General features: G+C 38.6%; 1 protein-coding gene across 1 annotated transcript; it reads left to right on the forward strand.

The window, feature by feature from the left end:
• Nucleotides 1–1,748: 1,748 nt before the first annotated feature.
• On the forward strand, nt 1,749–12,125 carry LOC139715004 (beta-galactosidase-1-like protein 3; the record flags this gene model as incomplete). The annotated part of the gene is made up of 10 exons (XM_071626642.1): nt 1,749–1,886; nt 2,391–2,483; nt 3,949–4,055; nt 4,445–4,597; nt 6,691–6,765; nt 7,941–8,031; nt 9,304–9,434; nt 11,142–11,302; nt 11,872–12,033; nt 12,077–12,125. Coding segments are annotated over 10 exons (1,160 nt in total), but the record flags the coding sequence as incomplete, so codon positions are not given.
• Nucleotides 12,126–13,940: the final 1,815 nt, after the last annotated feature.

The raw sequence follows: 13,940 nt of genomic DNA on the forward strand, positions 1-13,940 counted from the left end.
TTGGGTCATAGATGCACTGGGGGTACCTTCATGTTATGGTGCCGTAAGAGGTCACATGATAAGGTCAAAGGTCATTTGAGGTCATACGTTAAAGTTTACTTGCAAGACTCTCTTATCACACATAACTCAGCACATGTTGCTACAATGGCAATCAAACTTGGGTGATGGTAGATGTCTCTTGGGAAGTTGAAGGTAACCACAAGGTCAAAGGTTACAGACAGGGGTCAACAAACTTTTAGGGCCCAATGTTAAGTTTTTAGGGTGCATTTTGTTTATGGCTCATAACTTTTGATCCCTTTGTCCGTTTGTGCCCAAACTTGGATGGAACATGTCCCTTGGGGAGGTGAAGGTCGTCACAGGTCAAAGGTCACAGACAGGGGTCAACAAACTTTTAGGGCCCAATGCTATGTTTTTAGGGCGCGTTTTGATTGTGGCTCATAACTTTTGATCCCTATGTCCGTTTGTGACCAAACTTGGACGGTAGATGTCCCCTGGGGAGTTAAAGGTCATCACAAGGTCAAAGGTCACAGAAAGGGGTCAACAAATTTTTAGGACCCAATGTTAAGTTTTTATGGCGCGTTTCGATTATGGCTCATTACTTTTGATCCCTTTGTCCGTTTGTGACCAAACTTGGATGGTAAATGTCCCTTAGGGTATTGAAGGTCACCACAAGGTCAAAGGTCATAAGCAGGTCAATTAACTTCTGGGAGTTATAAAAAATATTAATTCCTTGTACGCGAATGGGCGAGACACAATTTGGCGATTGCCTTGTAAATGATAAAGGAACAGAAGAGAAATGAGACAGAGGTAACAATATATCCAATAAAAAAAAAAAAACAGAAAGAATAAAAGGCCCATGACAGGATCCTAGTAATGACCCATGCAGGGCAAGATGGGATTAAAATAAATATGTGTATTTAGGTGGTCAGTATACTGTATAGCCATACTATAACTGAAGACGGTATGTAGTGCTAGTAATACTACTGGTAAGTGTGGTTAATAGTAATACCACACCTACACTGTATTACCTACCATGTGTTCAGTGAAGGCAAGCTATACTGACCACATCTACATACAACTTATAGAAAAGATGAACCAAAATTGCATCTTGTTGTTGTTGTTGAGAGCGATTTGTAGATCTGGAGCCAACTGCCTCTTTCAAATCAGCTGTAGGAAGACATTTTCTAATTGAAAGTGCACCTCAGTTTCCCAAACAAATGCCGCACTTCCAAAAAATTTACTAATTATAAAACATACAAGGAACATGCTAAACTTTGCTGTCAAAATTAACTGTTTACAGTGGTTGGCTTTCTATCTGTAGAGACATCTTCAATGAATAGGAGGCTTACTACCCCACAGCCTAATACATTGCATTATTTTTACTTTTAGCTATGCTTTTTCTTAAGCTTGATTAATGACGATGATTTTCCATTCGGTGCACTGGACATCACAAGTTGCCACTGGGAAAATTGACATGCTTTTTAAAAAGTGTGCAACCAGACTTCACTCTGATATCTTCTTTGCATGATTCTTTCCTATTTAGTGTACTCTGCAGTTACCATTATCACTGTTAGCATTATTAGCAAGCTTTCAAGAAACTTGTAAGATGGTGTGATTGACAAGTCTATTTTTTTATTTATTTATTTATTTATTTATTTATTTATTGATGTATTTATGTATTTATTTATTTATGTATTTATTTATTCATTTATGTATGTATTTATTTATTTATTTATTTTTCTTTGTAGGACTTGCTGGCTTGACGAAAGCCATCTTGGAGAAAGGTGCATCGGTGAATTTTTACATGTACCATGGTGGCACCAACTTTGGCTTTATGAATGGCGGCAACTATGATGGAGGTTATAAACCTACTATTACCAGCTATGGTGAGCTATGCATGGAAGATGTCATGAACTCTCTGCTCTGATAGTAATCATTTGTACTCTGGAGATGATAGAAAAATGAATATTCAGTCTAGAAAATCAGAATTGATACAACCTTACATTACGATACTGCAGCGCTCCCATAGACTTACACGTAATTTACCTGTACTACGCTGAATATTTTGTGATGTTTTTAGTTTTGCGAAATTAGCGAGATGTGCAAAGACGCGAAAGGGTTAAATACAAATTTGTCATCTTACTGATATTCATAAATCAAAACTCTGTTTTGATTTTGAGAGCGGAAGAAAGAATTACAGCTGTAATAAACTTTTGGACAACTTTTGTTTTTGATTTCCTATGAACTGTCACTACGTGTATATGTTTCACTGCTCTGTCTGCATTCACTGAATTCACATTTATACGTTTGATGAATTGTACGCCGTAAATGAGGTGTGCATTTCCTTTACGTCTGAATGTTGATATGCTCTACTCTTTATATCCCTCTAGATTATGATGCTCCATTATCTGAAGCAGGGGACACTACTGAGAAGTTCTTCAAACTCAAGGAGATTATCCAGAAATACACTGGCAAAGGACGAGGTATATGTGGCTCTGCACTTTTGCAGCTCAGCACCGTGCTGAACGCAAGTCTGAATGGGTCAAGGTTGATGTTTATCACATGCATGATAAAGCATGTCTTACTTATCAAGTCTTACTTACTGGGATGTGAGAGTTCAATCTGATTTCAGATTCTTTTCCTCGGCCCCAAACCCACTTTGCAGATTTTTAGCGATTCAAATACATTGAAATGTTCAGTTTTTTGCACATGAGACCTTTTTGTTTTTCATAAGTTTTGGGATTTTTTTTAGACTTTTTTTTTTGTGTGCAAGTACTCTCAGACCTCAGTACTTGGCATATTCCTCCTGTACATTGTCTTGTACAAGAGCTTTTGAATTGTATTGAGGCAAGGATAGAGGAAGGATAGATTGATTAATGAATAATAAAGATGGATGGATGGATAGATAGATGAATGGATGGCTGAATGGAAAGACAACAAGATAAAAGAAATATGAATGAGTGGGAAAAGCTCTATACAGCCGAGAGAGATATGTACCTATCAAATGCTCTGTGAGGACAGAAAAAAATCCTAGCAGTAAACGTTATTAAGTTTTCTAGATTTCCTGTTAGCACTGATAATGATTTGATCATTTTGAAGATGACATTAGTATTAAGAGAAACTTAACAAGTTATTTATTAGTATTTTTTGTAAATTAATTTTTAGACTTGGACTATAGACTGTAAAATTTTGTTGTTACATCAAGAGTCATGAGTGCATTTGTACACAATATTGAGATCAGGTAAAAGTGAACCCATTGCTCTCTTTGCACAGAAAACTATGAATGCATTGCTTTCATTAAATGTTGATGTGCAGAAGCAGAATAGTTTGCTGCAGCTGTGACAAGTTTTGTCTTTATTGCCCTCACAATGAAAATGTTGATTTCAACAATCTGTGCTCCAGCTTTTAATATTTGCATATCATGAATAGCAATACGAAGTACCATTGATACTTATTGTTGCATTAACCAATTGTCAGCAGACAGAATGATCCCCGTGACCGGGTTGGGGGGGGGGGGGGGGGAGGGGTTTAAATACACAGCAATATCAGTGTTTTGTGTCCACAAAAATAGTCTATGTATTCAACACATCAATCTAATACATGTTTTGGTATCACAGGTTTGAAGAACAATAATCAGGGCCCTGTTGCTTAAAAGTTGAGATTAAACAGAAGACAGAAAATCAAACATAGGTCTCTGAATACTCAACTCCGATTAACTGATACCTAATGTATGTTTGATTTTCTGACTTACGTTTGATTCCATCTTTTTATGTAACAGGGTGCCGTGGAGCATGATATTTGTAATTGGTAACTCAGGTATATCAAATGATATCTCTGTACTCAGTAGATGCAAGAATATGAGGTCACTTTAGTTCATTTCAAGATGCTGAGCACTGAGTTTAATGCATATTTTCTTCCAACACTTTTCTTCAATAAATGTTGTTATAGTTCCCAGTCACTTGCCGGATCTTCCTGTGGCCATTGGTAAAGTGGCGTATCCAGAGGTCAAAGTTCAAGAGAGTCTTTCATTTCCATCAGTACTGGAAATTGTAGGGGTGAGTATTCACGTACATAATATATATTTGTGTATCAGTCATATTTATGTATGTCCTACACATTTAAATCTCATTCATTTTCATACCTTGTCTGCCATGTGATGTTAAATGAAGATCTCTTTTGTCAAGATATTTATCCAAAGTCATTATTTTTTGGCTCACAAAACATTTAACTGGTTTTCATATCCTAGTATCATCAGGAGAGTGTTTGGTATGAAATATTTAGATGTAGGGAGGTATGTAGATACATGCTTATACTGAAATCTCTCTCCATTGTCAGCTCACCTCATAAAGCTGTTTAGCATCAGGGTGTGTTGCCTGTGAGACATTTTCCTTCTCAAGTCACCCTCTTTGTGTACACATGCTCCTCCCCATTCTCAACCATGCAGAAGCCCATCTACAATGATGACGTGCAGGCAATGGAGAAGCTTCCAATCAATAACGGGGGTGGCCAGGGCTACGGTTTCCTGCTCTACAGGACTCGGGTCCCTTCCAAGCCAGCCAAGCTGAAGCTGACCATATCGCCACGGGACAGGGCCCAGGTGAGAATGAGTATTCACAGTGAGTTCCAGGTTGCATATAATCTTGAGTAACTGCAGTGTCCATGTCAACTTTACAAACAAATGAATGCAGCATGTAATCTGTGCAATTTGCATTTGCCCTTTTGAACACAAGTTCCGAGTACATGTGTGCTCCGGCAGGTGTCTATGGAAAATTGGTGTTATAGCAAAATAAGTGTCCTTAACAGATCAAGTGTGCTTTAATTAGCATATCACATAATGATTGCTTCTGATAAAAAGATGTATCTTTCAGACTTTGAATACTGTCTAGGACTAAAAAGTATCATAAGTAATGAAGGATTAACAAAACAAAAACCCTGAAAGCAGGTAATTGTCCCCGCCGAACGAGTTCGAGCAGGGGACTATGAAACGGGCTCCGTACGTGTGTGTGTCCGTGTGTCCGTCCGTCCGTCTGTCTGTGCGTCCGTCTGTCTGTGCGTCCGTGTGTGATCAAAATGTTCAATTTGCTACTTCTCTGTCATTTATGAGCCAATTTTGATTCTGTTTGCTTTATATGATAGCACTACATGGGAGCTTTGAAACTTCTACACAGAATTTCAGTTGTGACCTTTGACCTTGACCTTTGACCTATATTGTACATTTTGCTTCAAAATGCTACTCCTTCGCCATTTCTAACCCGATTTCGATTCCGTTTGCTTTATGTGATGGCACTAGGTGAGGGCTTCAAAACTTCTACACAGAATTTTGACCTTTGACTTCTTTGACCTTTGACCTTGATTTTTGACCTATATTGTACATTGGCTACAAAATGCTACTCCTTCGCCATTTCTAACCCGATTTCGATTCCGTTTGCTTTATGTGATGGCACTAGGTGAGGGCTTCAAAATTTCTACACAGAATTTTGACCTTTGACTTCTTTGACCTTTGACCTTGATTTTTGACCTATATTGTACATTGGCTACAAAATGCTACTCCTTCACCATTTCTAACCCGATTTCGATTCCGTTTGCTTTATGTGATGGCACTAGGTGAGGGCTTCAAAACTTCTACACAGAATTTTGACCTTTGACTTCTTTGACCTTTGACCTTAATTTTTGACCTGCATTGTACATTTTGCTACAAAATGCTACTCCTTTGCCATTTCTAACCCAATTTCATTTCCGTTTTCTTTATGTGATGGCACTAGGTGAGGGCTAACACTTCTACACAGAATTTTGACCTTTGACTTCTTTGACCTTTGACCTTGATTTTTGACCTATATTGTACATTGGCTACAAAATGCTACTCCTTCGCCATTTCTAACCCGATTTCGATTCCGTTTGCTTTTTGTGATGGCACTAGGTGAGGGCTTCAAAACTTCTACACAGAATTTTGACCTTTGACTTCTTTGACCTTTGACCTTGATTTTTTACCGATATTGTACATTTTGCTACTAAATGCTACTTCCGGCGGGGACATATTTTACGCACCGCGTAATTTCTACTTTTCCTTGTTTAAATTCTAAATATCTAATATGTGGTACTTTGCATTTCTGTTTGCTATAGCAGTGTGTCTTTTGTTAATTTTTGCCTTCTCTCTTTGATGGCTTTTGTTTGTTACATGTATTCTGTACCATAAGTATTAGAGTCATGTCGTGATGAGCAACTGTGGTGGAATAAGTCGCATCGCAACAGGTACATTGTAAAGTAAAAGCAGGCGTAATGTTTTACAGTCCAACTTTTTTACAGTGGCAACATGCTCCATGTCACCACTTCAAACAGTCCTTTAGGAAAATTGTGAGTTGTATGAATGTGCATGCATCGGCCGCCTACGAAATGCAGACAGGGACTACCAAATTCTTATTCCATGGGCAGAGTTTTACCGCGAGATTGAAGCATTTTTCTCTCTCTTCTTTCTTTCTATAAAACAACAACAACAACAAGATTGAAGCAACCCCCGGCTGTAGGAGAGCCATGATTGTTGATATATGAAATGGTTTACAGCTCTGCATACCAGAGTTTCATTCTTACATAGAAACCTTTTGATGAAGAAGCATAAAGGGTTATTCGATGATTAAATCAGTGCTCACTAACAAAGTTTGAACTTTCCCAAATTTGTTTCTCTGCTTGCCCAAGGTTCTGTGGAATGGAGAAGAAATAGGCGTGTTAATGAGGAAGACTGACACAGAGGACAGAGAAGTGGAGTTTGGTGTAAGTCACTACATTTTTATAGTATTTTATACTCTGTTTTTTTCCCAAAAATACTGCAGGTTTCATGGAAAGTACTGTTTTTCTCAAATTGTATTATTACACGATGTCATGTCTATTGCAGGAAAGTTGAAAATACTGTTTTCCTTCTAAGGCCTTTTTAGCCCTCAGAATGCTACAATGCTATTTACAAGGTTAGCATTCCTGTGATAGAGTTTAGAAGTCATAATCTGCTTAGCGGGTTAATATGCATAGTAGGTTACTGCCACTGTATTCTATGGTAATATTACAGTGCTCAATCAATTTTTCATGTGTGATTGAAAAAAGAAAAAGAGATGGGAAAGAAAAGGAAAGAGAAATGGTACTATGCTTGTATGATATGAAATTTTGGTTATCTTTTAATATTGTAACGGTTAATTGGTCTTAGTTCTCCCTGAAAGCTGTCCAGCATTGTGCCTTGTGTTTCCTCCTTGTAACTTTCATGTAATGATACATTATGGAATGGAGCAAGCTACAGCAGGACTTTGTAAACAGAAACATTTCCCTAGTGTAGTCTTTGATTTACGTCTTGTCTTCTGGGGGCTGTGGGAGCAATGTCTGCCTATGTCTATCTTGTCAGACATTGAAATCATAAATTAAAAGTCTCATGTTGAGATATATCTCCTTCCACAGTCATTAATCACAAGGGACTAATTTAATATAAATAGTTGTTATTGGTTCCTTTTTTGTTTTGTACAGTCAACTCTGCCTAAATTGATATCGATGAGACGATGGAAAACAAATTGTCTTTGACAATACAGTGGAAACTCGATATTAAGAGATCTGATAAAACTAATTTATGAATAATGATATTGAATTTATTTCCTTTGTTTTATATTTCTATTGACTACTGGTATGACAAAATATCTGAAATTAGATAAAAAAGAAACTGTCTTGGTCCTAGGGATCTCGTAATACTGAGTTTCCACTGAATTCACTTCTGCAGGTACAGAGGAATAATGTGAAAGGCCATGAATGTGGGAAGGGACGTTTTATATTTTCATTGAGTTTTAGCCGATTATTTGACATAGACACGATCTGCATAAGCGGAGTTCAATGTATGACAGAATGTATTCCTGCATGTAACCTGTAGCATGTATAATTTTTTCTTTCTTCAACGCCTTCTCTTGCATCAACAGGAGGGAAAAGGATCCGACAATGTTCTCGATATTCTCGTTGAAAATCTTGGCAGAATAAACTACGATCAAACTCTGCAGCATGAGCGTAAAGGTATGTCAGCTAATACACACTTTTTTTAATCAGGTATAAATATTTGCCCTGTCTGTGTTTTTCATGTGCTTTTTTTTATGCCTCCGCCACGAAGTGGTGCCGGAGGCATTGTGTTTTCGGGTTGTCCGTCCGTCCGTCCGTCTGTCTGTCCGTTGCGTCCGTCCGTCCGTCCTTCCGTCCGTCCGTCAAAAGGTCAAAGATCAAGTGAAAGTGCTGAACTAATTTTTTCCTCCATATCTCGGAAGTGGCACAAGTTATCTTGAAACGTACCACATATTTATGCATGTTTTGCCTGACAGTGATTATCTTATGAATTTTAGGGTCAAAGGCCAGATGAAAATGGTAATAATTTACTATTCAATACAGAAATTGCACTTTTTCTCCATACCTTGAAAATTACTCAATGCATAAATATATGAATGGGTCAAAGTCAAGTTAAAGTCCTTAAATCCCAAAGACATGCTCTCCCATTCATCCAATTAAACCTAGGTCAAGGAAGGTGAACATTCCAACACATTTGTGACAAACATGTCATTTTAATATTTTGCCAATTTTGTGAAAATGTAATCACACATTGTCCACATATACTACAGTTCTGCCAGCGATCAAGTTCTTCCTAGATCGCGATCACGGGCGATCAGTGATCGCATACGCGATATGTCGCAATCAATTGATTGTATGCCGAATTGCATACAATCAATGATCGCGTATGCGATCACTGATCACCCGTGATCGCGATCTAGGGGGAACTTGATCGCTGGCTGAACTGTATCTAGACCTATTAGGAGAATCATGCATTATGGCAGAGGCATACCAGTCGCCATAGCGACATTTCTAGTTATTTAATAGCTTATCTGTGTAGCTATCAATCAATATGTGTGTTTTTATGTAATTGTGTGTATTTTCAGTGGGGGGGGGGGGGGAGTGGTTTAGTGGCTGCGTACAAGGTGTATTTCTCATTAAGAAGAGATGATGGCTGTACAGTTTACAGTCCGGCTGTCTTTCCACAGACCTAGGTTTTTTTGTTTTCATTGACTTAAGGCATAAGATAACTTTCAGGTACTTGAAAACAAAAACATAAAAAAAAACTTTAAGACTTTACACAACAGGCCATACACTACTCAATTTCATTGAAGGAGAATGACTGAGAAAGACAACAATTTGTGTCAGTGTACTGTTTGTCATGTTACCTACTTGTAAACCTGGTGTTAGTGTATTGTCTTTTTTTCCTTTGTTGTTGTAGTTTCAGCTTTTATTTTCTTTATACCACAGGTTGGCTGAGTGTCGAGTCACTGCCCCACCCCATGGTCAGTCATGTCGGTCCATTTCTCCAGGCCTGGGACCAGTTTGTGTCACAGGGTCTGGCTGCTGATGAACCACTGACCGAAGACCAGGCCTTCCAGGTACAAGTCCCACTCAATCACTGAGCCCAATTCTCAAAGAATGTACTATACAAAGAAAGAACATGGCCTTGCAAAGTACGCAGTGTTGGACATGCATTGTATATTTAGCATCTTAAAGTACATGACATTGTCTAGTAATTTAGTTAATGAATGTCCAATGTGTTCACAAGAGTAATGATTTTGTTGTGTTCATATTATCAAAGTTTAACTGACTATGATGATGACAATGATGATGATGGTTGTCATATAAGTCTAAAAATAGAACCAAACATTGAAGAAGTAGGTTCAAGTAGGACCAAAGCTCAACTTATCACAGCAAAGCCTCTCACTATGGAAATTGACAAAAGAAAACGGGCACTGGTACTGAAGGAATTGGACAAATATTACCGTGGAGTAGACAACAAAAGGGAATTCATTATTGTCAGAATTTCAGTGCCATAGTCTTGGTCATTTTGTTGAGGGTGAGTTTGTGATGCATTCAATCTTTAAGTTTGGTGGAGGGCAGGGGATTTGGCTCTGTGGTATTTTGAAGCATTGTGTGACAGAAAGGAAATTTTCTTTGTGTCAGAACTGGACCAACCCAGACACCGTAATATACATTTTAGAGCTGGTATGAAATGATGCTGTAAATCCTTTTCTTAGCTTCATGATTTCTGATCAGGTTTTTGGATTGAACTATCATATTTGTCCTTATTGCTCAATAAGTTATGGTCAGGGAAAATGTCTAATTTGTAGTGTGTTTGTTATACCCCCGCCAAACGAAGTTTGAAGGGGGTATATAGGAATCAGCGGACGGTCGGGCGGTCGGTCGGGCGGTCGGTCCGTTGCAAATCTTGCGTCGCGAACTACTTCCTCAGTTTTCAACCGATTCCCATAAAACTTGGCACAGATGTGTGCCTTGGGTTGTAGATGTGCAAGACATATTTTTTGACAGTACCCAAAAGTACGTTGCCATGGTAATGGCATATTATGGGCAAAAATGGGTACAAATCTTGCGTCGCGAACTCCTCCCACAGTTTTTGATCAATTTTTATGAAATTAGGTACAGATGTTCATCTGAATATGTTAATGTGCAAGACACATATTTCCGCAGTGGCAAAAAGTGCGTTGCCATGGTAACGGCATGTTATTGGTAAAATATAGGGCAAAATGCTTCATGGCAAAACTACTTCCTCAGTTTTTGCCCAATTTCCATGAAACTTGGTACAGATGTGTGCCTTTGGTTGTAGATGTGCAAGACGCATTTTTCGACAGTACCCGAAAGTACGTTGCCATGGTAACGGCATATTAATGGCAGAAGATCAAGGAAAGATCTTGCGGATTTAACTACTTCCTCAGTTTTTTGACCAAAGCTTATGAAATGTTGTTTTGACCAAACCTTATGAAATGTTGTTTGGCGGGAGTATAACCAGTCGCTGTAGCGACATTTTTTTTTATCTGTTATTATTTAGAATATTTTTTCCTCATAATAGTAAGAAAGTAATTACTATGCTTTTGTATGATTTTTTCTAATGAAACTTCATGCTGCATGTGTTAGCAGTTCCAATATTTCCATTTTTGAACTAAAAATGTTTTTTGTGTTAGTATGTTTAAAAATGTTGTTGCTTTGCATCAGTGTGTTTTTTAGTCTGCAAAGTGGCAGCCCTATCGTTTCCTGGCCTCCTAATTCATGTATGTCAATGTGTGTTTGTGTCCTTGTTATTTCAGATTCTGGTGGCCCTTCAGTGGAGGGATCGCTTGGTGCGGCTCTGCAAGCAGCCAATCAGAGAGAGCGATAGATTCTCCTTTGGGCAACTGGCTCTCCACTGGGATTGGTTCCTGAAGCAAACTGTGCGATACGTCGTCTCTGTGCTGCACAAGGCTGAGAGGTACGCTTGTCAGCTGGACGAACACCTGCTGTTCTGATTAGCAAAACAAGCTTCTGAGAAAGAAAAAAAAAACAGTTTGAGTCCTTTCGTGTCTTGATGCTTGGTTATGAAATTTCCAGATTGTGTTTGTTGCATATGACATTCTAAGTGTCACTAATGGTTCAAAAAAGAGATGCTAAAAATGTAAAGGTTTTCATATTACTTTTTGTGCTCACTCTGAGAAATGAGATATTGCTTTGAGAGAGGTTACTTTTAAAGGTATAAAGAGTGGAGTTATATGATAACTTAGAATATGCCATTATAATAAAATCCCAGAAAGGTGTTTGCTTTATTGCCTCCTTGAAACTCAACGTGCAACATATAAAGAAATCAATACTGAATAACTGAATGAATGAATAACATTTTCTGTGATCAAAAAACATTGTCAAAATTTTAAAGGTTTATAAAAACAGCGCACACATTGTAGTATAGTGGAATCATATACAGCATTATTTGCGATATGCAAAGTTGTAAACAAAGCTCTAAAACTCTGTACTAATTTCATAATTCTGTTTAATTCTCTGTACCAGCTTGCCAGTGGATCTTGAAACAATCATGAAGCGACTGCACGCGTCGCTGGACGAAGGCGGGGTTTCCATGGGGACCTTTGACCTCCAGCTGTGGGAGCGCTTGATTGACCGCCAGGGAAGGCCACTCCCGTTTCAGACGGCCGAGCAGGCGCAGGCGAGCCAGCAAGTTGGCACACTGTGTCGGGCAATGGACGTCGTCGCTCAGGCTGGTGGCGATATGTTCAGCAGGCGAGATGTCGCCGATCGCTGCGTGAGGTGGTCTGCCTACCAGGGTGGGGCTCTTATGAGGAAGAAGCTGCTGCAAGTTCTGGCACAATGTGCTGTCTTCCCAGGTGACATGGAAGGTAGTGAATTCGTTTCATATACATTTAAATATTTTAGACAGCTGAGGATAGACTAGAGATTTCATACAGTATTTCCTGTTTCCTAGGTCTCTTTGGTACAAACTGTGTGTTTTTTCTAACGGTGTATTAATTTTGATAAGTTTTTTATTGGTTTTGGATTTAAAATTGTTTTGGGTATTTATAATTCAAGAGAAATTCAATAGATATAAAATGTATCTGTATACTATAAAAGTGGAAATTTTCGCAGTGTTGAAATTTTCGCATGTTTCGCGCAACGAGAAACCAGCACAAAAATAAAAGCACACAAATATTTTTGCTTGCAATATGTTCCAGTAGTTGATGCCTTGATTCTGCGGAATTAAAAGCTGCGAAACTCTTCTTAGCCGGCCGAGCGCGAAAAATTAGTCGCGCAAAAATATCCACTTTTACAGTATAGTAATTGCACTGTAGACTATGTGATGTAAAGGGCTGAGAATGCAATTAAAAAGTTTGTAAGAGCTTGATTGTGATTGTTATATTGTCTTGTGTATATGTACTACATAAAATGTGGATGGATTAATGAAAGCAATGATTTGATGTGATCAGTCCTTGTAGCATGCCATTTTGAGTCACTGTTCCTTGTATTTCATCTTGGAAGAAGACATCTTTATGTTTAATAGTCTGAAATTAATAAGTCACCAAGATCATAACGCTGTTTTGTATCAAAATCTTCTTGTTGCAGAATTTTGTTACAAATTGTGCCAAATTTGGATCATATAGATTTCAGCCATTCATGTGCACCCTTTTCTCTTTCATCGTCTAATGCAGAGTCCGTTGAATTGGTAGAAGCAGTCGAACTGAAGTTAGCGGAGCTTGGCATTTTGACCAGGGACGTGACCCTCGGACAAGGTGGCGATGCATTTACCCCTGCACCGTGCAGTGGAACAGCCCAGACCCCCACAGCCATGTGTGTGTGGCTGTGGCCAATCAAAGAGCACCTGGCCATCACCACTTCTCAGCGGGTGGTGTCACAAATGATGGGAGAGACATTCCAACAGTGTGGGTAAGTGTGACTACTGTTAAGGGGGAAATTTTGCGGTGTGGAACTTTTTGCACATTTTGCATGACCAGAAACCTGTGCAAAAATAAAAACATGTGAATATTTTTGCAAGTCATATGTTCCACTAATAAGTGTCCTGATTCTGCATAATTAAAAACATGCGAAATTTATCTCACCCAGCAAAACCTATAAGTACTCACACAAAAATGACTACTTTTACAGTAATTGCTTTAAGAGTGTACAAGTGTTTGTAGGACAATTTGATTTTAAAATGTTCCATACATGGAATATGTTTGATAACATTTTGACCTTCAAATCAGCAGAGGAAAAAAAAAATTGTTACAAATACTTTTTTTTTTCAAGCCTTGCCAAGTATGGCAGAGATGACATCATAACAGTCCAATTCCATATGGTTTCATGCAATAATCATGACTTCATATGTAATGATGCAAGTGCAACATGTCAAGTGCACACATTATAACTTTTATCACAAATTTCCTACAACATCAGGAGGAAATACTTCACTATACAGTTGTATTTGTTACATCCTGTCTGCTTCTACAGGTCACAGTGCAGTGAGGCGGTGATGGAAGACCTCCGCTCCTTGTGCAGCTACATGTCAAGCCAGACTCCCTTTAATCCCCTCCACCTCCTGCCCCTTAAGAGGGCATCTCTCCTTTCCCACC

This window comes from Diadema antillarum, unplaced genomic scaffold, assembly GCF_040938485.1.
Source record: "Diadema antillarum isolate AM-2024a unplaced genomic scaffold, OU_Dant_1.0 seq00002620_RagTag, whole genome shotgun sequence".
Taxonomy (NCBI): Eukaryota; Metazoa; Echinodermata; class Echinoidea; order Diadematoida; family Diadematidae; genus Diadema; species Diadema antillarum.